A 27,331-nucleotide genomic window follows, 5' to 3' on the forward strand; every position below is an offset into this window, starting at 1 on the left:
GCTTTAGTCCCGCTTTAGTCCCGCTTTAGTCCCGCTTTAGACCCGCTTTAGTCCTGCTTTAGTCCCGCTTTAGTCCTGCTTTAGTCCTGCTTTAGTCCCGCTTTAGCCCCGCTTTAGTCCCGCTTTAGACCCGCTTAGTCCCGCTTTAGTCCCGCTTTAGTCCTGCTTTAGTCCCGCTTTAGTCCCGCTTTAGTCCCGCTTTAGTCCAACTTTAGTCCCGCTTTAGTCCCGCTTTAGTCCCGCTTTAGTCCCGCTTTAGTCCAACTTTAGTCCCGCTTTAGACCCGCTTTAGTTCCGCTTTAGACCCGCTTTAGTCCCGCTTTAGTCCCGCTTTAGTCCCGCTTTAGTCCCGCTTTAGTCCAACTTTAGTCCCGCTTTAGTCCCGCTTTAGTCCCGCTTTAGACCCGCTTTAGTCCCGCTTTAGACCCGGTTTAGTCCTGCTGTAGTCCTGCTTTAGTCCTGCTTTAGTCCCGCTTTAGACCTGCTTTAGTCCAACTTTAGTCCCGCTTTAGTCCCGCTTTAGTCCCGCTTTAGTCCCGCTTTAGTCCCGCTTTAGTCCCGCTTTAGTCCCGCTTTAGTCCCGCTTAGTCCCGCTTTAGACCCGCTTTACTCCAACTTTAGTCCTGCTTTAGACCCGCTTTAGTCCCGCTTAGTCCCGCTTTAGACCCGCTTTACTCCAACTTTAGTCCAACTTTAGTCCCGCTTTAGTCCCGCTTTAGTCCCGCTTTAGTCCCGCTTTAGACCCGGTTTAGACCTGCTTTAGTCCTGCTTTAGACCCGCTTTAGTCCCGCTTTAGACCTGCTTTAGTCCAACTTTAGTCCCGCTTTAGTCCTGCTTTAGTCCTGCTTTAGTCCAACTTTAGTCCCGCTTTAGTCCCGCTTTAGTCCCGCTTTAGACCCGCTTTAGTCCCGCTTTAGTCCCGCTTTAGTCCCGCTTTAGTCCCGCTTTAGTCCCGCTTTAGACCCGCTTTAGTCCCGCTTTAGACCCGGTTTAGTCCCGCTTTAGTCCCGCTTTAGTCCCGCTTTAGTCCCGCTTTAGTCCCGCTTTAGTCCCGCTTTAGACCCGCTTTAGTCCCGCTTTAGACCCGGTTTAGACCTGCTTTAGTCCAACTTTAGTCCCGCTTTAGTCCCGCTTTAGTCCCGCTTTAGTCCCGCTTTAGTCCCGCTTTAGACCCGGTTTAGACCTGCTTTAGTCCAACTTTAGTCCCGCTTTAGTCCTGCTTTAGTCCTGCTTTAGTCCTGCTTTAGTCCCGCTTTAGTCCCGCTTTAGTCCCGCATTAGACCCGCTTTAGTCCCGCTTTAGACCCGGTTTAGTCCTGCTTTAGTCCTGCTTTAGTCCTGCTTTAGTCCCGCTTTAGTCCCGCTTTAGTCCTGCTTTAGTCCTGCTTTAGTCCTGCTTTAGACCCGCTTTAGTCCCGCTTTAGACCTGCTTTAGTCCCGCTTTAGACCCGGTTTAGACCTGCTTTAGTCCAACTTTAGTCCCGCTTTAGTCCCGCTTTAGTCCCGCTTTAGTCCCGCTTTAGTCCCGCTTTAGACCCGGTTTAGACCTGCTTTAGTCCAACTTTAGTCCCGCTTTAGTCCTGCTTTAGTCCTGCTTTAGTCCTGCTTTAGTCCCGCTTTAGTCCCGCTTTAGTCCCGCTTTAGTCCCGCTTTAGTCCCGCTTTAGACCCGCTTTAGTCCCGCTTTAGACCCGGTTTAGACCTGCTTTAGACCCGCTTTAGTCCCGCTTTAGTCCCGCTTTAGTCCCGCTTTAGACCCGCTTTAGTCCTGCTTTAGTCCCGCTTTAGATCTGCTTTAGTCCCGCTTTAGTCCTGCTTTAGTCCTGCTTTAGTCCCGCTTTAGCCCCGCTTTAGTCCCGCTTTAGACCCGCTTAGTCCCGCTTTAGTCCCGCTTTAGTCCTGCTTTAGTCCCGCTTTAGTCCCGCTTTAGTCCCGCTTTAGTCCAACTTTAGTCCCGCTTTAGACCCGGTTTAGACCTGCTTTAGTCCAACTTTAGTCCCGCTTTAGTCCTGCTTTAGTCCTGCTTTAGTCCTGCTTTAGTCCCGCTTTAGTCCCGCTTTAGTCCCGCTTTAGTCCCGCTTTAGACCCGCTTTAGTCCCGCTTTAGACCCGGTTTAGACCTGCTTTAGACCCGCTTTAGTCCCGCTTTAGTCCCGCTTTAGTCCCGCTTTAGACCCGCTTTAGTCCTGCTTTAGTCCCGCTTTAGTCCTGCTTTAGTCCTGCTTTAGTCCCGCTTTAGCCCCGCTTTAGTCCCGCTTTAGACCCGCTTAGTCCCGCTTTAGTCCCGCTTTAGTCCTGCTTTAGTCCCGCTTTAGTCCCGCTTTAGTCCCGCTTTAGTCCAACTTTAGTCCCGCTTTAGTCCCGCTTTAGTCCCGCTTTAGTCCTGCTTTAGTCCTGCTTTAGTCCTGCTTTAGTCCTGCTTTAGTCCTGCTTTAGTCCTGCTTTAGACCCGCTTTAGTCCCGCTTTAGACCTGCTTTAGTCCCGCTTTAGACCCGGTTTAGACCTGCTTTAGTCCAACTTTAGTCCCGCTTTAGTCCTGCTTTAGTCCTGCTTTAGTCCTGCTTTAGTCCCGCTTTAGTCCCGCTTTAGTCCCGCTTTAGACCCGCTTTAGTCCCGCTTTAGACCCGGTTTAGTCCTGCTTTAGTCCTGCTTTAGTCCTGCTTTAGACCCGCTTTAGTCCCGCTTTAGACCTGCTTTAGTCCCGCTTTAGACCCGGTTTAGACCTGCTTTAGTCCAACTTTAGTCCCGCTTTAGTCCTGCTTTAGTCCTGCTTTAGTCCTGCTTTAGTCCCGCTTTAGTCCCGCTTTAGTCCTGCTTTAGTCCTGCTTTAGTCCTGCTTTAGACCCGCTTTAGTCCCGCTTTAGACCTGCTTTAGTCCCGCTTTAGACCCGGTTTAGACCTGCTTTAGTCCAACTTTAGTCCCGCTTTAGTCCCGCTTTAGTCCCGCTTTAGTCCCGCTTTAGTCCCGCTTTAGACCCGGTTTAGACCTGCTTTAGTCCAACTTTAGTCCCGCTTTAGTCCTGCTTTAGTCCTGCTTTAGTCCTGCTTTAGTCCCGCTTTAGTCCCGCTTTAGTCCCGCTTTAGTCCCGCTTTAGTCCCGCTTTAGACCCGCTTTAGTCCCGCTTTAGACCCGGTTTAGACCTGCTTTAGACCCGCTTTAGTCCCGCTTTAGTCCTGCTTTAGTCCCGCTTTAGATCTGCTTTAGTCCCGCTTTAGTCCTGCTTTAGTCCTGCTTTAGTCCCGCTTTAGCCCCGCTTTAGTCCCGCTTTAGACCCGCTTAGTCCCGCTTTAGTCCCGCTTTAGTCCTGCTTTAGTCCCGCTTTAGTCCCGCTTTAGTCCCGCTTTAGTCCAACTTTAGTCCCGCTTTAGACCCGGTTTAGACCTGCTTTAGTCCAACTTTAGTCCCGCTTTAGTCCTGCTTTAGTCCTGCTTTAGTCCTGCTTTAGTCCCGCTTTAGTCCCGCTTTAGTCCCGCTTTAGTCCCGCTTTAGACCCGCTTTAGTCCCGCTTTAGACCCGGTTTAGACCTGCTTTAGACCCGCTTTAGTCCCGCTTTAGTCCCGCTTTAGTCCCGCTTTAGACCCGCTTTAGTCCTGCTTTAGTCCCGCTTTAGTCCTGCTTTAGTCCTGCTTTAGTCCCGCTTTAGCCCCGCTTTAGTCCCGCTTTAGACCCGCTTAGTCCCGCTTTAGTCCCGCTTTAGTCCTGCTTTAGTCCCGCTTTAGTCCCGCTTTAGTCCCGCTTTAGTCCAACTTTAGTCCCGCTTTAGTCCCGCTTTAGTCCCGCTTTAGTCCCGCTTTAGTCCAACTTTAGTCCCGCTTTAGACCCGCTTTAGTTCCGCTTTAGACCCGCTTTAGTCCCGCTTTAGTCCCGCTTTAGTCCCGCTTTAGTCCCGCTTTAGTCCAACTTTAGTCCCGCTTTAGTCCCGCTTTAGTCCCGCTTTAGTCCCGCTTTAGTCCCGCTTTAGACCCGCTTTAGTCCCGCTTTAGACCCGGTTTAGTCCCGCTTTAGACCCGGTTTAGTCCTGCTGTAGTCCTGCTTTAGTCCTGCTTTAGTCCCGCTTTAGACCTGCTTTAGTCCAACTTTAGTCCCGCTTTAGTCCCGCTTTAGTCCCGCTTTAGTCCCGCTTTAGTCCCGCTTTAGTCCCGCTTTAGTCCCGCTTTAGTCCCGCTTAGTCCCGCTTTAGACCCGCTTTACTCCAACTTTAGTCCCGCTTTAGACCCGCTTAGTCCCGCTTTAGTCCCGCTTTAGACCTGCTTTAGTCCAACTTTAGTCCCGCTTTAGTCCTGCTTTAGTCCCGCTTTAGTCCCGCTTTAGTCCCGCTTAGTCCCGCTTTAGACCTGCTTTACTCCAACTTTAGTCCCGCTTTAGACCCGCTTTAGTCCCGCTTTAGACCCGGTTTAGACCTGCTTTAGACCCGGTTTAGACCTGCTTTAGTCCCGCTTTAGTCCCGCTTTAGTCCCTCTTTAGTCCCGCTTTAGTCCCGCTTTAGTCCCACTTTAGTCCCGCTTTAGTCCCGCTTTAGTCCCGCTTTAGTCCCGCTTTAGTCCCGCTTTAGACCCGGTTTAGACCTGCTTTAGTCCCGCTTTAGTCCCGCTTTAGACCTGCTTTAGACCCGCTTAAGTCCCGCTTTAGTCCCGCTTTAGACCCGCTTTAGTCCTGCTTTAGACCCGCTTTAGTCCAACTTTAGTCCCGCTTTAGACCTGCTTTAGACCCGCTTTAGTCCCGCTTTAGTCCCGCTTTAGACCCGCTTTAGTCCCGCTTTAGACCCGCTTTAGACCCGCTTTAGTCCCGCTTTAGACCCGGTTTAGACCTGCTTTAGACCTGCTTTAGACCCGCTTTAGTCCCGCTTTAGTCCCGCTTTAGTCCCGCTTTAGACCTGCTTTAGTCCAACTTTAGTCCCGCTTTAGTCCCGCTTTAGTCCCGCTTTAGTCCCGCTTTAGTCCCGCTTTAGACCCGGTGTAGTCCCGCTTTAGTCCCGCTTTAGACCCGCTTTAGTCCCGCTTTAGACCTGCTTTAGTCCAACTTTAGTCCCGCTTTAGTCCCGCTTTAGACCTGCTTTAGTCCAACTTTAGTCCCGCTTTAGTCCCGCTTTAGTCCCGCTTTAGACCCGGTTTAGACCTGCTTTAGACCCGCTTAAGTCCAACTTTAGTCCCGCTTTAGTCCCGCTTTAGTCCCGCTTTAGTCCCGCTTTAGTCCCGCTTTAGTCCCGCTTTAGACCCGGTTTAGTCCCGCTTTAGACCCGGTTTGGACCTGATTTAGTCCCGCTTTAGTCCCGCTTTAGTCCCGCTTTAGTCCCGCTTTAGTCCCGCTTTAGTCCCGCTTTAGACCCGCTTTAGTCCAACTTTAGTCCCGCTTTAGACCTGCTTTAGACCCGCTTTAGACCCGCTTTAGTCCCGCTTTAGACCCGGTTTAGTCCCGCTTTAGACCCGCTTTAGACCCGCTTTAGTCCCGCTTTAGTCCCGCTTTAGACCTGCTTTAGACCTGCTCTAGTCTTGCTTTAGTCCCGCTTTAGACCTGCTTTAGACCTGGTTTAGTCCCGCTTTAGTCCTGCTTTAGTCCCGCTTTAGTTCCGCTTTAGTCCTGCTTTAGTCCAACTTTAGTGCCGCTTTAGTTCCGCTTTAGTCCCGCTTTAGTCCTGCTCTAGTCTTGCTTTAGTCCCGCTTTAGACCTGCTTTAGACCTGGTTTAGTCCCGCTTTAGTCCTGCTTTAGACCCGCTTTAGTCCCACTTTAGTCCCGCTTTAGTTCCGCTTTAGTCCTGCTTTAGTCCCGCTTTAGTCCCGCTTTAGACCTACTTTAGACCTGCTTTAGTCCCGCTTTAGTCCTGCTTTAGTCCCGCTTTAGTTCCGCTTTAGTCCTGCTTTAGTCCAACTTTAGTGCCGCTTTAGTCCCGCTTTAGTCCCGCTTTAGTCCCGCTTTAGACCCGCTTTAGTCCTGCTTTAGTCCCGCTTTAGTCCCGCTTTAGTCCCGCTTTAGTCCCGCTTTAGTCCCGCTTAGTCCCGCTTTAGACCTGCTTTAGTCCAACTTTAGTCCCGCTTTAGTCCCGCTTTAGTCCCGCTTTAGTCCCGCTTTAGTCCCGCTTTAGTCCCGCTTTAGTCCTGCTTAGTCCCGCTTTAGACCTGCTTTAGTCCAACTTTAGTCCCGCTTTAGTCCCGCTTTAGTCCCGCTTTAGACCTGCTTTAGTCCAACTTTAGTCCCGCTTTAGTCCCGCTTTAGTCCCGCTTTAGTCCCGCTTTAGTCCTGCTTAGTCCCGCTTTAGACCTGCTTTAGACCCGCTTTAGTCCCGCTTAGTCCCGCTTTAGACCTGCTTTAGTCCAACTTTAGTCCCGCTTTAGTCCCGCTTTAGTCCCGCTTTAGACCTGCTTTAGTCCAACTTTAGTCCCGCTTTAGTCCTGCTTTAGACCTGCTTTAGTCCAACTTTAGTCCCGCTTTAGTCCCGCTTTAGTCCTGCTTTAGACCTGCTTTAGTCCTGCTTTAGTCCTGCTTTAGTCCCGCTTTAGTCCCGCTTTAGTCCCGCTTTAGTCCCGCTTTAGTCCCGCTTTAGTCCCGCTTTAGTCCCGCTTTAGTCCCGCTTTAGTCCAACTTTAGTCCCGCTTTAGTCCCGCTTTAGACCTGCTTTACTCCAACTTTAGTCCTGCTTTAGACCTGCTTTACTCCAACTTTAGTCCCGCTTTAGACCCGCTTTAGTCCCGCTTTAGACCCGGTTTAGACCTGCTTTAGTCCTGCTTTAGACCCGCTTTAGTCCCGCTTTAGACCCGCTTTAGACCCGCTTTAGTCCCGCTTTAGTCCCGCTTTAGACCCGCTTTAGTCCCGCTTTAGTCCTGCTTTAGTCCCGCTTTAGACCTGGTTTAGTCCCGCTTTAGACCCGCTTTAGACCCGCTTTAGTCCCGCTTTAGTCCCGCTTTAGACCTGTTTTAGTCCCGCTTTAGTCCTGCTTTAGTCCAGCTTCAGTCCTGCTTTAGTCCCAGTTTAGACCCGCTTTAATCCCGCTTTAGTCCCGCTTTAGTCCCGCTTTAGTCCCGCTTTAGTCCTGCTTTAGACCCGGTTTAGTCCTGCTTTAGTCCTGCTTTAGTCCCGTTTTAGACCCGCTTTAATCCCGCTTTAGTCCCGCTTTAGTCCCGCTTTAGTCCCGCTTTAGTCCTGCTTTAGACCCGGTTTAGTCCTGCTTTAGACCCGCTTTAGACAGGGTTTAGTCCCGCTTTAGTCCCGCTTTAGACCTGCTTTAATCCCGCTTTAGTCCCGCTTTAGACCCGCTTTAGTCCCGCTTTAGTCCCGCTTTAGTCCCGCTTTAGTCCCGCTTTAGTCCAACTTTAGTCCCGCTTTAGTCCCGCTTTAGTCCTGCTTTAGTCCAACTTTAGTCCCGCTTTAGTCCCGCTTTAGTCCCGCTTTAGTCCCGCTTTAGTCCCGCTTTAGACCCGCTTTAGTCCCGCTTTAGTCCCGCTTTAGACCTGCTTTAGTCCAACTTTAGTCCCGCTTTAGTCCCGCTTTAGTCCCGCTTTAGTCCCGCTTTAGTCCCGCTTAGTCCCGCTTTAGACCCGCTTTAGTCCCGCTTTAGTCCAACTTTAGTCCCGCTTTAGTCCCGCTTTAGTCCCGCTTTAGTCCCGCTTTAGTCCCGCTTAGTCCCGCTTTAGACCCGCTTTACTCCAACTTTAGTCCCGCTTTAGACCCGCTTAGTCCCGCTTTAGTCCCGCTTTAGACCTGCTTTAGTCCAACTTTAGTCCCGCTTTAGTCCTGCTTTAGTCCCGCTTTAGTCCCGCTTTAGTCCCGCTTAGTCCCGCTTTAGACCTGCTTTACTCCAACTTTAGTCCCGCTTTAGTCCCGCTTTAGTCCCGCTTTAGTCCCGCTTTAGTCCCGCTTTAGTCCCGCTTAGTCCCGCTTTAGACCTGCTTTAGTCCAACTTTAGTCCCGCTTTAGTCCCGCTTTAGTCCCGCTTTAGTCCCGCTTTAGTCCCGCTTAGTCCCGCTTTAGACCTGCTTTACTCAAACTTTAGTCCCGCTTTAGACCCGCTTTAGTCCCGCTTTAGTCCCGCTTTAGACCCGCTTTAGACCCGCTTTAGTCCCGCTTTAGTCCCACTTAGTCCCGCTTTAGACCCGCTTTAGTCCCGCTTTAGTCCCACTTAGTCCCGCTTTAGACCTGCTTTAGACCCGCTTTAGTCCCGCTTTAGTCCCGCTTTAGACCCGCTTTAGACCCGCTTTAGTCCCGCTTTAGACCCGCTTTAGACCCGCTTTAGTCCTGCTTTAGTCCCGCTTTAGACCTGGTATAGTCCCGCTTTAGACCCGCTTTAGTCCCGCTTTAGTCCTGCTTTAGTCCTGCTTTAGTCCCGCTTTAGACCCGCTTTAGTCCCGCTTTAGACCTGGTTTAGTCCCGCTTTAGTCCCGCTTTAGTCCTGCTTTAGTCCCGCTTTAGACCCGCTTTAGTCCCGCTTTAGACCTGTTTTAGTCACGCTTTAGTCCTGCTTTAGTCCCAGTTTAGACCTGCTTTAGTCCTGCTTTAGTCCCGCTTTAGACCCGCTTTAGTCCCGCTTTAGTCTCGCTTTAGACCCGCTTTAATCCCGCTTTAGTCTCGCTTTAGACCCGCTTTAGTCCTGCTTTAGACCTGCTTTAGTCCCGCTTTAGACCTGCTTTAGTCCCGCTTTAGACCCGCTTTAGTCCCGCTTTAGTCCTGCTTTAGTCCTGCTTTAGACAGGGTTTAGTCCCGCTTTAGACCTGCTTTAGACCTGCTTTAGTCCCGCTTTAGACCCGCTTTAGTCCCGCTTTAGTCTCGCTTTAGACCTGCTTTAGTCCTGCTTTAGACCTGCTTTAGACCTGCTTTAGACCCGCTTTAGTCCCGCTTTAGTCCCGCTTTAGTCCCGCTTTAGACCTGCTTTAGACCCGCTTTAGTCCCGCTTAGTCCCGCTTTAGACCTGCTTTAGTCCAACTTTAGTCCCGCTTTAGTCCCGCTTTAGTCCCGCTTTAGACCTGCTTTAGTCCCGCTTTAGTCCTGCTTTAGACCTGCTTTAGTCCTGCTTTAGTCCCGCTTTAGTCCCGCTTTAGTCCCGCTTTAGTCCCGCTTTAGACCTGCTTTAGTCCAACTTTAGTCCCGCTTTAGTCCCGCTTTAGTCCCGCTTTAGTCCCGCTTTAGTCCCGCTTAGTCCCGCTTTAGACCTGCTTTACTCCAACTTTAGTCCTGCTTTAGACCTGCTTTACTCCAACTTTAGTCCCGCTTTAGACCCGCTTTAGTCCCGCTTTAGACCCGGTTTAGACCTGCTTTAGTCCTGCTTTAGACCCGCTTTAGTCCCGCTTTAGACCCGCTTTAGACCCGCTTTAGTCCCGCTTTAGTCCCGCTTTAGACCCGCTTTAGTCCCGCTTTAGTCCTGCTTTAGTCCCGCTTTAGACCTGGTTTAGTCCCGCTTTAGTCCCGCTTTAGACCCGCTTAGTCCCGCTTTAGACCCGCTTTAGACCCGCTTTAGTCCCGCTTTAGTCCCGCTTTAGACCTGCTTTAGTCCCGCTTTAGACCCGCTTTAATCCCGCTTTAGTCCCGCTTTAGACCCGCTTTAGTCCCGCTTTAGTCCCGCTTTAGTCCCGCTTTAGTCCCGCTTTAGACCCGCTTTAGTCCCGCTTTAGTCCCGCTTTAGACCTGCTTTAGTCCCGCTTTAGACCTGCTTTAGTCCAACTTTAGTCCCGCTTTAGTCCCGCTTTAGTCCCGCTTTAGTCCCGCTTTAGTCCCGCTTTAGTCCTGCTTTAGTCCTGCTTTAGTCCCGCTTTAGACCTGCTTTAGACCTGCTTTAGTCCCGCTTTAGTTCCGCTTTAGTCCCGCTTTAGTCCCGCTTTAGTCCCGCTTTAGACCTGCTTTAGTCCAACTTTAGTCCCGCTTTAGTCCCGCTTTAGTCCCGCTTTAGTCCCGCTTTAGTCCCGCTTAGTCCCGCTTTAGACCCGCTTTAGTCCCGCTTTAGTCCAACTTTAGTCCCGCTTTAGTCCCGCTTTAGTCCCGCTTTAGTCCCGCTTTAGTCCCGCTTAGTCCCGCTTTAGACCCGCTTTACTCCAACTTTAGTCCCGCTTTAGTCCCGCTTAGTCCCGCTTTAGTCCCGCTTTAGACCTGCTTTAGTCCAACTTTAGTCCCGCTTTAGTCCTGCTTTAGTCCCGCTTTAGTCCCGCTTTAGACCTGCTTTACTCCAACTTTAGTCCCGCTTTAGTCCCGCTTTAGTCCCGCTTTAGTCCCGCTTTAGTCCCGCTTTAGACCTGCTTTAGTCCAACTTTAGTCCCGCTTTAGTCCCGCTTTAGTCCCGCTTTAGTCCCGCTTTAGTCCCGCTTTAGTCCCACTTAGTCCCGCTTTAGACCTGCTTTAGTCCAACTTTAGTCCCGCTTTAGTCCCGCTTTAGTCCTGCTTTAGTCCCGCTTAGTCCCGCTTTAGACCTGCTTTAGTCCAACTTTAGTCCCGCTTTAGTCCCGCTTTAGTCCCGCTTTAGTCCCGCTTTAGTCCCACTTAGTCCCGCTTTAGACCCGCTTTAGTCCTGCTTTAGACCTGCTTTAGACCCGCTTTAGTCCCGCTTTAGTCCCGCTTTAGTCCCGCTTAGTCCCGCTTTAGACCTGCTTTACTCAAACTTTAGTCCCGCTTTAGACCCGCTTTAGTCCCGCTTTAGTCCCGCTTTAGACCCGCTTTAGACCCGCTTTAGTCCCGCTTTAGACCCGCTTTAGACCCGCTTTAGACCCGCTTTAGTCCCGCTTTAGTCCCGCTTTAGACCCGCTTTAGACCCGCTTTAGTCCCGCTTTAGACCCGCTTTAGACCAGCTTTAGTCCTGCTTTAGTCCTGCTTTAGTCCCGCTTTAGACCTGGTTTAGTCCCGCTTTAGTCCCGCTTTAGTCCTGCTTTAGTCCCGCTTTAGACCCGCTTTAGTCCCGCTTTAGACCTGTTTTAGTCCCGCTTTAGTCCTGCTTTAGTCCCGCTTTAGACCTGCTTTAGACCTGCTTTAGTCCCGCTTTAGACCCGCTTTAGTCCCGCTTTAGTCTCGCTTTAGACCCGCTTTAATCCCGCTTTAGTCTCGCTTTAGACCCGCTTTAGTCCCGCTTTAGACCCGCTTTAGTCCTGCTTTAGACCTGCTTTAGTCCCGCTTTAGACCCGCTTTAGTCCCGCTTTAGACCTGCTTTAGTCCCGCTTTAGACCTGCTTTAGTCCCGCTTTAGACCCGCTTTAGTCCCGCTTTAGTCCTGCTTTAGTCCTGCTTTAGACAGGGTTTAGTCCCGCTTTTGACCTGCTTTAGTCCCGCTTTAGACCCGCTTTAGTCTCGCTTTAGACCCGCTTTAGTCCTGCTTTAGACCTGCTTTAGTCCCGCTTTAGACCCGCTTTAGTCCCGCTTTAGTCCCGCTTTAGTCCTGCTTTAGTCCCGCTTTAGTCCTGCTTTAGTCCCGCTTTAGTCCCGCTTTAGTCCCGCTTTAGTCCTGCTTTAGTCCTGCTTTAGTCCCGCTTTAGTCCCGCTTTAGTCCTGCTTTAGTCCCGCTTTAGTCCTGCTTTAGTCCCGCTTTAGTCCTGCTTTAGTCCCGCTTTAGTCCTGCTTTAGTCCCGCTTTAGTCCCGCTTTAGTCCCGCTTTAGTCCTGCTTTAGTCCCGCTTTAGTCCTGCTTTAGTCCTGCTTTAGACCTGCTTTAGTCCCGCTTTAGACCCGCTTTAGTCCTGCTTTAGACCTGCTTTAGTCCCGCTTTAGACCCGCTTTAGTCCCGCTTTAGACCCGCTTTAGTCCTGCTTTAGACCTGCTTTAGTCCCGCTTTAGACCCGCTTTAGTCCCGCTTTAGTCCTGCTTTAGTCCTGCTTTAGACAGGGTTTAGTCCCGCTTTAGACCTGCTTTAGACCTGCTTTAGTCCCGCTTTAGACCCGCTTTAGTCCCGCTTTAGTCCCGCTTTAGTCCTGCTTTTGTCCCGCTTTAGTCCTGCTTTAGTCCTGCTTTAGTCCTGCTTTAGACCTGCTTTAGTCCCGCTTTAGACCCGCTTTAGTCCTGCTTTAGACCTGCTTTAGTCCCGCTTTAGACCCGCTTTAGACCCGCTTTAGTCCTGCTTTAGACCTGCTTTAGTCCCGCTTTAGACCCGCTTTAGTCCCGCTTTAGACCCGCTTTAGTCCTGCTTTAGACCTGCTTTAGTCCCGCTTTAGACCCGCTTTAGTCCCGCTTTAGTCCTGCTTTAGTCCTGCTTTAGACAGGGTTTAGTCCCGCTTTAGTCCTGCTTTAGACCTGCTTTAGTCCCGCTTTAGACCCGCTTTAGTCCCGCTTTAGTCCCGCTTTAGACCTGCTTTAGTCCCGCTTTAGACCCGCTTTAGTCCCGCTTTAGTCCTGCTTTAGTCCTGCTTTAGTCCTGCTTTAGTCCCGCTTTAGTCCTGCTTTAGTCCTGCTTTAGTCCCGCTTTAGTCCCGCTTTAGTCTCATGGCCTCTGACACAGAGATAGGACCCGAGCCAAAGGAAACCACAGACAAGTCATGTGACCACAGACAAGTCATGTGACCACAGACACTGAACTCTAAACCTGTGAAGTGCTAACGAACGTGAGTGAGAGAACGAGAATGAGTTTGACCCTTGAACATGACCTATGTGAAGTATCCTGAACACCTGCAAGGACTATAGAAGGGGACTGAATGCCTGCAAGGACTATAGAAGGGGACTGAACGCCTGCAAGGACTATAGAAGGGGACTGAACGCCTGCAAGGACTATAGAAGGGGACTGAACGCCTGCAAGGACTATAGAAGGGGACTGAACGCCTGCAAGGACTATAGAAGGGGACTGAACGCCTGCAAGGACTATAGAAGGGGACTGAACGCCTGCAAGGACTATAGAAGGGGACTGAACGCCTGCAAGGACTATAGAAGGGGACTGACGCCTGCAAGGACTATATAAGGGGACTGAACGCCTGCAAGGACTATAGAAGGGGACTGAATGCCTGCAGGGACTATAGAAGGGGACTGAACGCCTGCAAGGACTATAGAAGGGGACTGAACGCCTGCAAGGACTATAGAAGGGGACTGAACGCCTGCAAGGACTATAGAAGGGGACTGAACGCCTGCAAGGACTATAGAAGGGGACTGAACGCCTGCAAGGACTATAGAAGGGGACTGAACGCCTGCAAGGACTATAGAAGGGGACTGAACGCCTGCAAGGACTATAGAAGGGGACTGAACGCCTGCAAGGACTATAGAAGGGGACTGAACGCCTGCAAGGACTATAGAAGGGGACTGACGCCTGCAAGGACTATATAAGGGGACTGAACGCCTGCAAGGACTATAGAAGGGGACTGAATGCCTGCAGGGACTATAGAAGGGGACTGAACGCCTGCAAGGACTATAGAAGGGGACTGAACGCCTGCAGGGACTATAGAAGGGGACTGAATGCCTGCAAGGACTATAGAAGGGGACTGAACGCCTGCAAGGACTATAGAAGGGGACTGAATGCCTGCAAGGACTTTAGAAGGGGACTGAACGCCTGCAAGGACTATAGAAGGGGACTGATCGCTTGCAAGGACTATAGAAGGGGACTGAACGCCTGCAAGGACTATAGAAGGGGACTGAACGCCTGCAAGGACTATAGAAGGGGACTGAACGCCTGCAAGGACTATAGAAGGGAACTGAACGCCTGCAAGGACTATAGAAGGGGACTGAACCCCTGCAAGGACTATAGAAGGGGACTGAACGCCTGCAAGGAGTATAGAAGGGGACTGAACGCCTGCAAGGACTATAGAAGGGGACTGAATGCCTGCAAGGACTTTAGAAGGGGACTGAACGCCTGCAAGGACTATAGAAGGGGACTGAACGCCTGCAAGGACTATAGAAGGGGACTGAACCCCTGCAAGGACTATAGAAGGGGACTGAACGCCTGCAAGGACTATAGAAGGGGACTGAACGCCTGCAAGGACTATAGAAGGGGACTGAATGCCTGCAAGGACTTTAGAAGGGGACTGAACGCCTGCAAGGACTATAGAAGGGGACTGAACGCCTGCAAGGACTATAGAAGGGGACTGAACGCCTGCAAGGACTATAGAAGGGGACTGACGCCTGCAAGGACTATATAAGGGGACTGAACGCCTGCAAGGACTATAGAAGGGGACTGAACGCCTGCAAGGACTATAGAAGGGGACTGTACGCCTGCAAGGACTATAGAAGGGGACTGAACGCCTGCAAGGACTATAGAAGGGGACTGAACGCCTGCAAGGACAATAGAAGGGGACTGAACGCCTGCAAGGACTATAGAAGGGGACTGAACGCCTGCAAGGACTATAGAAGGGGACTGAACGCCTGCAAGGACTATAGAAGGGGACTGAACGCCTGCAAGGACTATAGAAGGGGACTGACGCCTGCAAGGACTATATAAGGGGACTGAACGCCTGCAAGGACTATAGAAGGGGACTGAATGCCTGCAGGGACTATAGAAGGGGACTGAACGCCTGCAAGGACTATAGAAGGGGACTGAACGCCTGCAAGGACTATAGAAGGGGACTGAACGCCTGCAAGGACTATAGAAGGGGACTGAACGCCTGCAAGGACTATAGAAGGGGACTGAACGCCTGCAAAGACTATAGAAGGGGACTGAACGCCTGCAAGGACTATAGAAGGGGACTGAACGCCTGCAAGGACTATAGAAGGGGACTGAACGCCTGCAGGGACTATAGAAGGGGACTGAATGCCTGCAAGGACTATAGAAGGGGACTGAATGCCTGCAAGGACTTTAGAAGGGGACTGAACGCCTGCAAGGACTATAGAAGGGGACTGATCGCCTGCAAGGACTATAGAAGGGGACTGAACGCCTGCAAGGACTATAGAAGGGGACTGAACGCCTGCAAGGACTATAGAAGGGGACTGAACGCCTGCAAGGACTATAGAAGGGGACTGAACGCCTGCAGGGACTATAGAAGGGGACTGAACGCCTGCAAGGACTATAGAAGGGGACTGAATGCCTGCAGGGACTATAGAAGGGGACTGAACGCCTGCAAGGACTATAGAAGGGGACTGAACGCCTGCAAGGACTATAGAAGGGGACTGAACGCCTGCAAGGACTATAGAAGGGGACTGAATGCCTGCAAAGACTATAGAAGGGGACTGAACGCCTGCAAGGACTATAGAAGGGGACTGAACACCTGCAAGGACTATAGAAAGGGACTGAACGCCTGCAAGGACAATAGAAGGGGACTGATCGCCTACAAGGACTATAGAAGGGGACTGAGCGCCTGCAAGGACTATAGAAGGGGACTGAACGCCTGCAAAGACTATAGAAGGGGACTGAACGCCTGCAAGGACTATAGAAGGGGACTGAACGCCTGCAAGGACTATAGAAGAGGACTGAACGCCTGCAGGGACTATAGAAGGGGACTGAACGCCTGCAAGGACTATAGAAGGGGACTGAACACCTGCAAGGACTATAGAAGGGGACTGAACGCCTGCAAGGACTATAGAAGGGGACTGAACGCCTGCAAGGACTTTAGAAGGGGACTGAACGCCTGCAAGGACTATAGAAGGGGACTGATCGCCTGCAAGGACTATAGAAGGGGACTGAACGCCTGCAAGGACTATAGAAGGGGACTGAACGCCTGCAAGGACTATAGAAGGGGACTGAACGCCTGCAAGGACTATAGAAGGGGACTGAACGCCTGCAGGGACTATAGAAGGGGACTGAACGCCTGCAAGGACTATAGAAGGGGACTGAACGCCTGCAAGGACTATAGAAGGGGACTGAACGCCTGCAGGGACTATAGAAGGGGACTGAACGCCTGCAAGGACTATAGAAGGGGACTGAACGCCTGCAAGGACTATAGAAGGGGACTGAACGCCTGCAAGGACTATAGAAGGGGACTGAACGCCTGCAAGGACTATAGAAGGGGACTGATCGCCTGCAAGGACTATAGAAGGGGACTGAACGCCTGCAAGGACTATAGAAGGGGACTGAACGCCTGCAAGGACTATAGAAGGGGACTGATCGCCTGCAAGGACTATAGAAGGGGACTGAACGCCTGCAAGGACTATAGAAGGGGACTGAACGCCTGCAAGGACTATAGAAGGGGACTGAACGCCTGCAAGGACTATAGAAGGGGACTGAACGCCTGCAGGGACTATAGAAGGGGACTGAACGCCTGCAAGGACTATAGAAGGGGACTGAACGCCTGCAAGGACTATAGAAGGGGACTGAACGCCTGCAGGGACTATAGAAGGGGACTGAACGCCTGCAAGGACTATAGAAGGGGACTGAACGCCTGCAGGGACTATAGAAGGGGACTGAACGCCTGCAAGGACTATAGAAGGGGACTGAACGCCTGCAAGGACTATAGAAGAGGACTGAACGCCTGCAGGGACTATAGAAGGGGACTGAACGCCTGCAAGGACTATAGACGGGGACTGAACACCTGCAAGGACTATAGAAGGGGACTGAACGCCTGCAAGGACTATAGAAGGGGAGTGAATGCCTGCAGGGACTATAGAAGGGGACTGAACGCCTGCAAGGACTATAAAAGGGGACTGAATGCCTGCAAGGACTATAGAAGGGGACTGAACGCCTGCAGGGTCTATAGAAGGGGACTGCATGCCTGCAGGGTCTATAGAAGGGGACTGAACGCCTGCAGGGACTATAGAAGGGGACTGATTGCCTGCAAGGACTATAGAAGGGGACTGAATGCCTGCAGGGACTATAGAAGGGGACTGAACGCCTGCAGGGAGTATAGAAGGGGACTGAACGCCTGCAGGGTCTATAGAAGGGGACTGAATGCCTGCAGGGTCTATAGAAGGGGACTGAACGCCTGCAGGGACTATAGAAGGGGACTGAATGCCTGCAGGGACTATAGAAGGGGACTAAACACCTGCAGGGACTATAGAAGGGGACTGTATGCCTGCAGGGACTATAGAAGGGGACTGAACGCCTGCAGGGACTATAGAAGGAGACTGGACACCTGCAGGGACTATAGAAGGGGACTGAACGCCTGCAGGGACTATAGAAGAGGACTGAACGCCTGCAGGGACTATAGAAGGGGACTGAACGCCTGCAGGGACTATAGAAGGGGACTGAACGCCTGCAGGGACTATAGAAGAGGACTGAACGCCTGCAGGGACTATAGAAGGGGACTGAACGCCTGCAGGGACTATAGAAGAGGACTGAACGCCTGCAGGGACTATAGAAGGGGACTGAGCGCCTGCAGGGACTATAGAAGGGGACTGAACGCCTGCAGGGACTATAGAAGGTGACCATTGAACTCAGTGAAAGGAACGATCGAAGCCGAAGCATCAGCCCAACGTGACGAGGCTTCATCTTAAGCCTGGTTTGACTCAAAAGACAGGACCGGGAGGGCATCTGACACACTGACCGTAGTAGGTGCGGTTCCACATCCTCCTGGTCACCTCTTCCCCGCTCGGTCTCAGCGCCGCTCCCTGGATCAGGTCCGGTCCGTGGGTCCGGTCCGGTCTGTGGGTCCGGTTGGGTCCGGCTCTGGCGAGCTCGCTCAGGGACTCGTTGAGCGCGCGGGCGTAGACCATCAGCCCGTCGTAGAACCCTCCGGCGATTATGTTCATCTGAAAGAACAAAGTGTGATACCTCATCTGTCCATGAGAGGGCCTGAAACTGCTCGGAACCTGCTGCTCAAAACCGGCTGTTTGGAACCTGCTGCTCGGAACCGGCTGCTCGGAACCGGCTGCTCGGAACCGGCAGCTCGGAACCTGCTGCTCGGAACCTGCTGCTCGGAACCGGCTGCTCGGAACCGGCAGCTCGGAACCTGCTGCTCGGAACCGGCAGCTCGGAACCTGCTGCTCGGAACCGGCTGCTCAGAACCGGCTGCTCGGAACCGGCAGCTCGGAACCTGCTGCTCGGAACCTGCTGCTCAGAGCCTGCTGCTCAGTGAGATGCAGGAGAACCATAGGGAGAAGACCATCTGAAACTGGATCTAACTCCTTCAGATTGAGACCTCTCGCTGTGGCAGAGTGGTTATCCTGTCCCCCTCTCGGCCAGGAGGTTGTGGGTTGGACTCACCAGTGTGTCTTCCATGGTGTAGTTGAACATCTTCTGAGCGTCTTCCTTCAGGATCCTGATGAAGTCTCTGTACTCTGGGTTCTGAGGTTCTCTGTAGGTCACGATCTTCACGTTCTGAAACACAAACAAACGCGTTAGCATACTAATGTGTGTTAGCGTCACCTCGGGCGTTAGCATTCTAACGTGTGTTAGCTTCACCTTGGGCGTTAGAATTCTAACGTGTGTTAGCTTCACCTCTGGCGTTAGCATTCTAAAGTGTGTTAGCTTCACCTTGGGCGTTAGCATACTAGTGTGTGTTAGCTTCACCTCTGGCGTTAGCATTCTAAAGTGTCTTAGCTTCACCTCGGGCGTTAGCATACTAATGTGTGTTAGCTTCAACTCGGAAGTTAGCATACTAAAGTGTGTTAGCTTCACCTCAGGCGTTAGCATACTACTGTGTGTTAGCTTCACCTCGGAAGCTAGCATACTAAAGTGTGTTAGCTTCACCTCGGGCGTTAGCATACTGCTGTGTGTTAGCTTCACTTCTGGCGTTAGCATTTTAAAGTGTGTTAGCTTCACCTTGGGCGTTAGCATACTAATGTGTGTTAGCTTCACCTCTGGCGTTAGCATTCTAAAGTGTGTTAGCTTCACCTCTGGCGTTAGCATTCTAAAGTGTGTTAGCTTCACCTCGGGCGTTAGCATACTAATGTGTGTTAGCTTCACCTCTGGCGTTAGCATTCTAAAGTGTGTTAGCTTCACCTTGGGCGTTAGCATACTACTGTGTGTTAGCTTCACCTCGGAAGTTAGCATACTAAAGTGTGTTAGCTTCACCTCGGAGCGTTAGCATACTAAAGTGTGTTAGCTTCACCTCGGGCGTTAGCATACTAATGTGTGTTAGCTTCAACTCGGAAGTTTGCATACTAAAGTGTGTTAGCTTCACCTCGGGCGTTAGCATACTAAAGTGTGTTAGCTTCACCTCAGGCGTTAGCATACTACTGTGTGTTAGCTTCAACTCGGAAGTTAGCATACTAAAGTGTGTTAGCTTCACCTCGGGCGTTAGCATACTAATGTGTGTTAGCTTCAACTCAGACGTTAGTATACTACTGTGCGTTAGCTTCACCTCGGCACTGTGCGTTAGCTTCACCTCGGGCGTTAGCATACTAATGTGTGTTAGCTTCACCTCTGGTGCTAGCATACTAATGTGTGTAGCTTCACCTCGGGCGTTAGCATACTACTGTGTGTTAGCTTCAACTCAGACGTTAGTATACTACTGTGTGTTAGCTTCAACTCGGAAGTTAGCATACAAAAGTGTGTTAGCTTCACCTCGGGCGTTAGCATACTAATGTGTGTTAGCTTCAACTCAGACGTTAGTATACTACTGTGCGTTAGCTTCACCTCGGCACTGTGCATTAGCTTCACCTCGGGCGTTAGCATACTAATGTGTGTTAGCTTCACCTCTGGCGTTAGCATTCTAAAGTATATTAGCTTCACCTTTGGCGTTAGCATACAAATGTGTGTTAGCTTCACCTCTGGCGCTAGCATACTAATGTGCGTTAGCTTCACCTCGGGCGTTAGCATACTACTGTGTGTTAGCTTCAACTCAGACGTTAGTATACTACTGTGCGTTTAGTATACTACTGTGCGTTAGCTTCACCTCGGCACTGTGCGTTAGCTTTACCTCAGGCGTTAGCATACTAATGTGTGTTAGCTTCACCTCGGGCGTTAGCATACTAATGTGTGTTAGCTTCACCTCTGGCGTTAGCATTCTAAAGTGTGTTAGCTTCACCTTGGGCGTTAGCATACTAATGTGTGTTAGCTTCACCTCTGGCGCTAGCATACTAATGTGTGTTAGCTTCACCTCGGGCGTTAGCATACTGCTGTGTGTTAGCTTCACCTAGGGCGTTAGCATACTACTGTGCGTTAGCTTCACCTCAGGCGTTAGCATACTAATGTGTGTTAGCTTCACCTCGGGCGTTAGCATACTAATGTGTGTTAGCTTCACCTCTGGCGTTAGCATTCTAAAGTGTGTTAGCTTCACCTTGGGCGTTAGCATACTAATGTGTGTTAGCTTCACCTCTGGCGCTAGCATACTAATGTGTGTTAGCTTCACCTCGGGCGTTAGCATACTGCTGTGTGTTAGCTTCACCTAGGGCGTTAGCATACTACTGTGCGTTAGCTTCACCTCAGGCGTTAGCATACTACTGTGCGTTAGCTTTACATTAGACCTGATGTTGTTTTTTTAGACGCTGGTGCGTTGATGATCACATTGGAGCGACCAGGACCAGGACCAGGACAAAGACCAGGACCAGGACCAGGACCAGGACCAGGACCAGACCAGAACCAGGACCAGGACCAGGACCAGGACAAAGACCAGGACTGGTCGAAACGTGGCTGTACTTTAGTGTGTACTTTTACTCTCGTTAAAAGGTTCAAAACTGTTCTCATTTTCTTGTTTTGCCCAACAGTAAAAATAACAAAGATGATATAAACTCTTGAACGTAGAACCTTCACCTCCACCAGTTCATGAGAGTCTGAACTTTCACATGATTTCATCTTTTAAATCATATTAGTGCTTCTTACTGAAACGTCTCTCCTTCTCTGCTCTCGCTCGGTTACGACACTCCACATCCATCATGTGAAGAGTAAACCTGCTCTGACCTCTGACCTTTGACCCCCAGACACAGAGGAACCTGAAGAACCTGAGGGACCAACGAGACAAGAGGGTGGACAAACCAAACAGCTCCTCTCAGTGTTTCCATGGCGACGTCTCTGTCGTGTCAAACAAGACGGACGTTTAGAGCCGAATATTAGATCAGAGCGACGGACGACACCAGCAAATCCACTTACTGACCACAGCCACGGTCTGACCAGGACCAGGACCAGGACCAGGACCAGGACCAGGACCAGGACCAGGACCAGGACCAGGTCTGACCAGGACCAGGACCAGGTCTGACCAGGACCAGGACCAGGACCAGGACCAGGACCAGGACCAGGACCAGGTCTGACCAGGACCAGGACCAGGTCTGACCAGGACCAGGACCAGGACCAGGTCTGACCAGGACCAGGACCAGGTCTGACCAGGACCAGGACCAGGACCAGGTCTGACCAGGACCAGGACCAGGACCAGGTCTGACCAGGACCAGGACCAGGTCTGACCAGGACCAGGTATGACCAGGACCAGGTCTGACCAGGACCAGGTCTGTTCACCTGAAAGGCCCCTACTCTTTAGTGTTCACCTGGAAGGCCTCTACTCTTTAATGTCAACCTGAAAGGCCTCCACTCTTTAGTGTTCACCTGAAAGGCCAGGTCTCTTTAATGTTCCCCTGAAAGGCCCCACTCTTTAGTGGTCACCTGAAAGGTCCCTACTCTTTAGTGTTCACCTGAAAGGCCTGGTCTCTTTAATGTTCACCTGAAAGGCCTGGTCTCTTTAATGTCCACCTGAAAGGCCTCCACTCTTTAATGTTCACTTGAAAGGCCAGATCTCTTTAATGTTCCCCTGAAAGGCCCCACTCTTTAGTGTTCACCTGAAAGGCCAGGTCTCTTTAATGTTCCCCTGAAAGGCCCCACTCTTTAGTGTTCACCTGAAAGGTCCCTACTCTTTAGTGTTCACATGAAAGGCCTGGTCTCTTTAATGTTCACCTGAAAGGCCTGGTCTCTTTAATGTCCACCTGAAAGGCCCCACTCTTTAGTGTTCACCTGAAAGGTCCCTACTCTTTAGTCTTCACATGAAAGGCCTGGTCTCTTTAATGTTCACCTGAAAGGCCTGGTCTCTTTAATGTCCACCTGAAAGGCCTCCACTCTTTAGTGTTCACCTGAAAGGCCTCCACTCTTTAATGTTCACCTGAAAGGCCTCCACTCTTTGGTGTCCCCCTGAAAGGACCCTACTCTTTAATGTTCACCTGAAAGGCCCCTACTATTTAGTGTTCACATGAAAGGCCTGGTCTCTTTAATGTTCACCTGAAAGGCCTGGTCTCTTTAATGTCCACCTGAAAGGCCTCCACTCTTTAGTGTTCACCTGAAAGGCCTCCACTCTTTAATGTTCACCTGAAAGGCCTCCACTCTTTGGTGTCCCCCTGAAAGGACCCTACTCTTTAATGTTCCCCTGAAAGGCCCCTACTCTTTAGTGTTCACCTGAAAGGCCCCTACTCTTTAGTGTTCACCTGAAAGGCCTCTCCTCTTTGATGTTTACCTGAAAGGCCCCTACTCTTTAGTGTTCACCTGAAAGGCCTCTACTCTTTAATGTTTACCTGAAAGGCCTCTAATCTTTAATGGTCACCTGAAAGGCCTGGTCTCTTTTATGTTCACCTGAAAGGCCTCTACTCTTTAATGTTCACCTGAAAGGCCTCCACTCTTTAGTGTTCACCTGGAAGGCCTCTACTCTTTAATGTCCACCTGAAAGGCCTCCACTCTTTAGTGTTTACCTGAAAGGCCTGGTCTCTTTAATGTTTACCTGAAAGGCCTGGTCTCTTTAATGTTTACCTGAAAGGACTCCACTCTTTAGTGTTTACCTGAAAGGCCTGGTCTCTTTAATGTTTACCTGAAAGGCCTGGTCTCTTTAATGTTTACCTGAAAGGACTCCACTCTTTACTGTTCACCTGAAAGGCCTCCACTCTTTAGTGTTCACCTGAAAGGCCTCCACTCTTTAGTGTTCACCTGAAAGGCCTCCACTCTTTAGTGTTCACCTGAAAGGCCTCCACTCTTTACTGGTCACCTGAAAGGCCTGGTCTCTTTTATGTCCATCTGAAAGGCCTGGTCACTTTAATGTCCATCTGAAAGGCCTGGTCACTTTAATGTCCATCTGAAAGGCCTGGTCACTTTAATGTCCATCTGAAAGGCCTGGTCTCTTTACTGTTCACCTGAAAGGCCTGGTCTCATTAATGTCCACCTGAAAGGCCTGGTCTCTTTACTGTTCACCTGAAAGGCGTCCTTGGCGATGGCGTCCTCGTCGTCGCCTCGAGCCCACGGCGTTTTTGACTCAGAGTTGAGACTGTCTCCGAAGACGTCGATGTAGAAGAAGACGAACTGCTCGTGGGGAAGATCGGCCCGACGGAATTCAACCATCAACTTCCTGAAGACGTCGGGCGTGCAGCAGATGAACATGACTGAGAAGAAGAGAGACGCAGAACATGACTGAGAAGAAGAGACGCAGAACATGACTGAGAAGAAGAGACGCAGAACATGACTGAGAAGAAGAGACGCAGAACATGACTGAGAAGAAGAGACGCAGAACATGACTGAGAAGAAGAGACGCAGAACATGACTGAGAAGAAGAGACGCAGAACATGACTGAGAAGAAGAGACGCAGAACATGACTGAGAAGAAGAGACGCAGAACATGACTGAGAAGAAGGGAGACGCAGAACATGACTGAGAAGAAGAGACGCAGAACATGACTGAGAAGAAGAGACGCAGAACATGACTGAGAAGAAGGGAGACGCAGAACATGACTGAGAAGAAGAGACGCAGAACATAACTGAGAAGAAGAGACGCAGAACATGACTGAGAAGAAGAGACGCAGAACATGACTGAGAAGAAGAGACGCAGAACATGACTGAGAAGAAGAGACGCAGAACATGACTGAGAAGAAGAGAGACGCAGAACATGACTGAGAAGAAGAGAGACGCAGAACATGACTGAGAAGAAGAGACGCAGAACATGACTGAGAGGAAGAGACGCAGAACATGACTGAGAAGAAGAGACGCAGAACATGACTGAGAGGAAGAGACGCAGAACATGACTGAGAAGAAGAGAGACGCAGAACATGACTGAGAAGAAGAGACGTAGAACATGACTGAGAAGAAAAGACGCAGAACATGACTGAGAAGAAGAGACGCAGAACATGACTGAGAAGAAGAGACGCAGAACATGACTGAGAAGAAGAGAGACGCAGAACATGACTGAGAAGAAGAGAGACGCAGAACATGACTGAGAAGAAGAGACGCAGAACATGACTGAGAGGAAGAGACGCAGAACATGACTGAGAAGAAGAGACGCAGAACATGACTGAGAGGAAGAGACGCAGAACATGACTGAGAAGAAGAGAGACGCAGAACATGACTGAGAAGAAGAGACGTAGAACATGACTGAGAAGAAAAGACGCAGAACATGACTGAGAAGAAGAGACGCAGAACATGACTGAGAAGAAGAGAGATGCAGAACATGACTGAGAAGAAGAGAGATGCAGAACATGACTGAGAAGAAGAGACGCAGAACATGACTGAGAAGAAGAGACGCAGAACATGACTGAGAAGAAGAGAGACGCAGAACATGACTGGAAGAAGAGACGCAGAACATGACTGAGAAGAAGAGACGCAGAACATGACTGAGAAGAAGAGACGCAGAACATGACTGAGAGGAAGAGACGCAGAACATGACTGAGAAGAAGAGACGCAGAACATGACTGAGAGGAAGAGACGCAGAACATGACTGAGAAGAAGAGAGACGCAGAACATGACTGAGAAGAAGAGACGTAGAACATGACTGAGAAGAAAAGACGCAGAACATGACTGAGAAGAAGAGACGCAGAACATGACTGAGAAGAAGAGAGATGCAGAACATGACTGAGAAGAAGAGAGATGCAGAACATGACTGAGAAGAAGAGACGCAGAACATGACTGAGAAGAAGAGACGCAGAACATGACTGAGAAGAAGAGAGACGTAGAACATGACTGAGAAGAAGAGACGCAGAACATGACTGAGAAGAAGAGAGACGCAGAACATGACTGAGAAGAAGAGACGCAGAACATGACTGAGAAGAAGAGACGCAGAACATGACTGAGAAGAAGAGACGCAGAACATGACTGAGAAGAAGAGACGCAGAACATGACTGAGAAGAAGAGAGACGCAGAACATGACTGAGAAGAAGATACGCAGAACATGACTGAGAAGAAGAGACGCAGAACATGACTGAGAAAAAGAGACGCAGAACATGACTGAGAAGAAGAGACGCAGAACATGACTGAGAAGAAGAGAGACGCAGAAACATGACTGAGAAGAAGAGACGCAGAACATGACTGAGAAGAAGAGAGACGCAGAACATGACTGAGAAGAAGAGACGCAGAACATGACTGAGAAGAAGAGAGACGCAGAACATGACTGAGAAGAAGAGACGCAGAACATGACTGAGAAGAAGAGACGCAGAACATGACTGAGAAGAAGAGACGCAGAACATGACTGAGAAGAAGAGACGCAGAACATGACTGAGAAGAAGAGACGCAGAACATGACTGAGAAGAAGAGACGCAGAACATGACTGAGAAGAAGAGACGCAGAACATGACTGAGAAGAAGAGACGCAGAACATGACTGAGAAGAAGAGACGCAGAACATGACTGAGAAGAAGAGACGCAGAACATGACTGAGAAGAAGAGACGCAGAACATGACTGAGAAGAAGAGACGCAGAACATGACTGAGAAGAAGAGACGCAGAACATGACTGAGAAGAAGAGACGCAGAACATGACTGAGAAGAAGGAGACGCAGAACATGACTGAGAAGAAGAGACGCAGAACATGACTGAGAAGAAGAGACGCAGAACATGACTGAGAAGAAGAGACGCAGAACATGACTGAGAAGAAGAGACGCAGAACATGACTGAGAAGAAGAGACGCAGAACATGACTGAGAAGAAGAGACGCAGAACATGACTGAGAAGAAGAGACGCAGAACATGACTGAGATGAAGAGACGCAGAACATGACTGAGAAGAAGAGACGCAGAACATGACTGAGAAGAAGAGACGCAGAACATGACTGAGAAGAAGGGAGACGCAGAACATGACTGAGAAGAAGAGACGCAGAACATGACTGAGAGGAAGAGACGCAGAACATGACTGAGAAGAAGAGACGCAGAACATGACTGAGAAGAAGAGACGCAGAACATGACTGAGAAGAAGAGATGCAGAACATGACTGAGAAGAAGAGACGCAGAACATGACTGAGAAGAAGAGACGCAGAACATGACTGAGAAGAAGAGAGATGCAGAACATGACTGAGAAGAAGAGACGCAGAACATGACTGAGAAGAAGAGACGCAGAACATGACTGAGAAGAAGAGACGCAGAACATGACTGAGAGGAAGAGACGCAGAACATGACTGAGAAGAAGAGACGCAGAACATGACTGAGAAGAAGAGACGCAGAACATGACTGAGAAGAAGCGACGCAGAACATGACTGAGAGGAAGAGACGCAGAACATGACTGAGAAGAGACGCAGAACATGACTGAGAAGAAGAGACGCAGAACATGACTGAGAAGAAGAAGGGAGAATGATGTGCAGATCTCAGTGTGAGACTGATGAAGCGTCTGGGGAGGGGGAAAGGAGACAGGAAGTGGCTGCGGCAGACAGGAAGAAGCAGTCGTTAGCCTCCTGCGGTGCTAGCTTCGGGCTAAAGTGCGACTGATTGGAGCTGATGAGGCGAGAAGCTTCAGGAGAATAATATGACAGATGCCCTCCCATCATGAGCACAAACAAAGAGAACACGAGACGTTTGTGACGCTGCAGTAATGTGAGAAGAGAGAGATCAATACTGAGAGGAAGAGAGGAAGGAGAGAGGAAGGAGAGAGGAAGTAGAGAGGAACGAGAGAGGAAGGAGAGAGGAAGGAGAGAGGAACGAGAGAGAGGAACGAGAGAGGAACGAGAGAGGAACGAGAGAGGAAGGAGAGAGGAAGGAGAGAGGAACGAGAGAGAGGAACGAGAGAGGAACGAGAGAGGAAGGAGAGAGGAAGGAGAGAGGAACGAGAGAGGAACGAGAGATAGGAACGAGAGAGGAAGGAGAGAGGAAGGAGAGAAGAAGGAGAGAGGAACGAGAGAGGAAGGAGAGAGGAAGGAGAGAGGAAGGAGAGAGGAAGGAGAGAGGAAGGAGAGAGGAAGGAGAGAGGAACGAGAGATAGGAACGAGAGAGGAACGAGAGAGGAACGAGAGAGGAAGGAGAGAGGAAGTAGAGAGGAACGAGAGAGGAAGGAGAGAGGAACGAGAGAGAGGAAGGAGAGAGGAAGGAGAGAGGAAGGAGAGAGGAACTAGAGATGAACGAGAGAGGAAGGAGAGAGGAAGAAGAGAGGAAGTAGAAAGGAACGAGAGAGGAAGGAGAGATAGGAAGGAGAGAGGAAGGAGACAGGAACGAGAGAGGAAGGAGAGAGGAACGAGAGAGGAAGGAGAGAGGAACGAGAGAGGAACGAGAGAGGAAGGAGAGAGGAAGGAGAGAGGAACGAGAGAGGAACGAGAGATAGGAACGAGAGAGGAAGGAGAGAGGAAGGAGAGAAGAAGGAGAGAGGAACGAGAGAGGAAGGAGAGAGGAAGGAGAGAGGAACGAGAGAGGAAGGAGAGAGGAAGGAGAGAGGAAGGAGAGAGGAAGGAGAGAGGAAGGAGAGAGGAAGGAGAGAAGAAGGAGAGAGGAACGAGAGAGGAAGGAGAGAG

General features: G+C 50.5%; 1 protein-coding gene across 1 annotated transcript in view; it reads right to left on the reverse strand.

Moving 5' to 3' along the window:
- npr1b (natriuretic peptide receptor 1b) overlaps positions 1-27,331 on the reverse strand; it is a 149,002-nt gene that overhangs the window by 103,493 nt on the left and 18,178 nt on the right. The window contains exons 2-4 of the mRNA XM_072461371.1: positions 22,839-23,026; positions 17,946-18,059; positions 17,287-17,491 (exon numbers count right to left, since the gene is read on the reverse strand). Coding sequence (XP_072317472.1) covers positions 17,287-17,491; positions 17,946-18,059; positions 22,839-23,026 — 507 coding nt within the window. The remainder of the gene's footprint in view (positions 1-17,286; positions 17,492-17,945; positions 18,060-22,838; positions 23,027-27,331) is intronic.

Source organism: Eucyclogobius newberryi, unplaced genomic scaffold, assembly GCF_026437365.1.
Source record: "Eucyclogobius newberryi isolate DKJ021-1_F unplaced genomic scaffold, fEucNew1.0.hap1 SCAF_3, whole genome shotgun sequence".
Taxonomy (NCBI): Eukaryota; Metazoa; Chordata; class Actinopteri; order Gobiiformes; family Gobiidae; genus Eucyclogobius; species Eucyclogobius newberryi.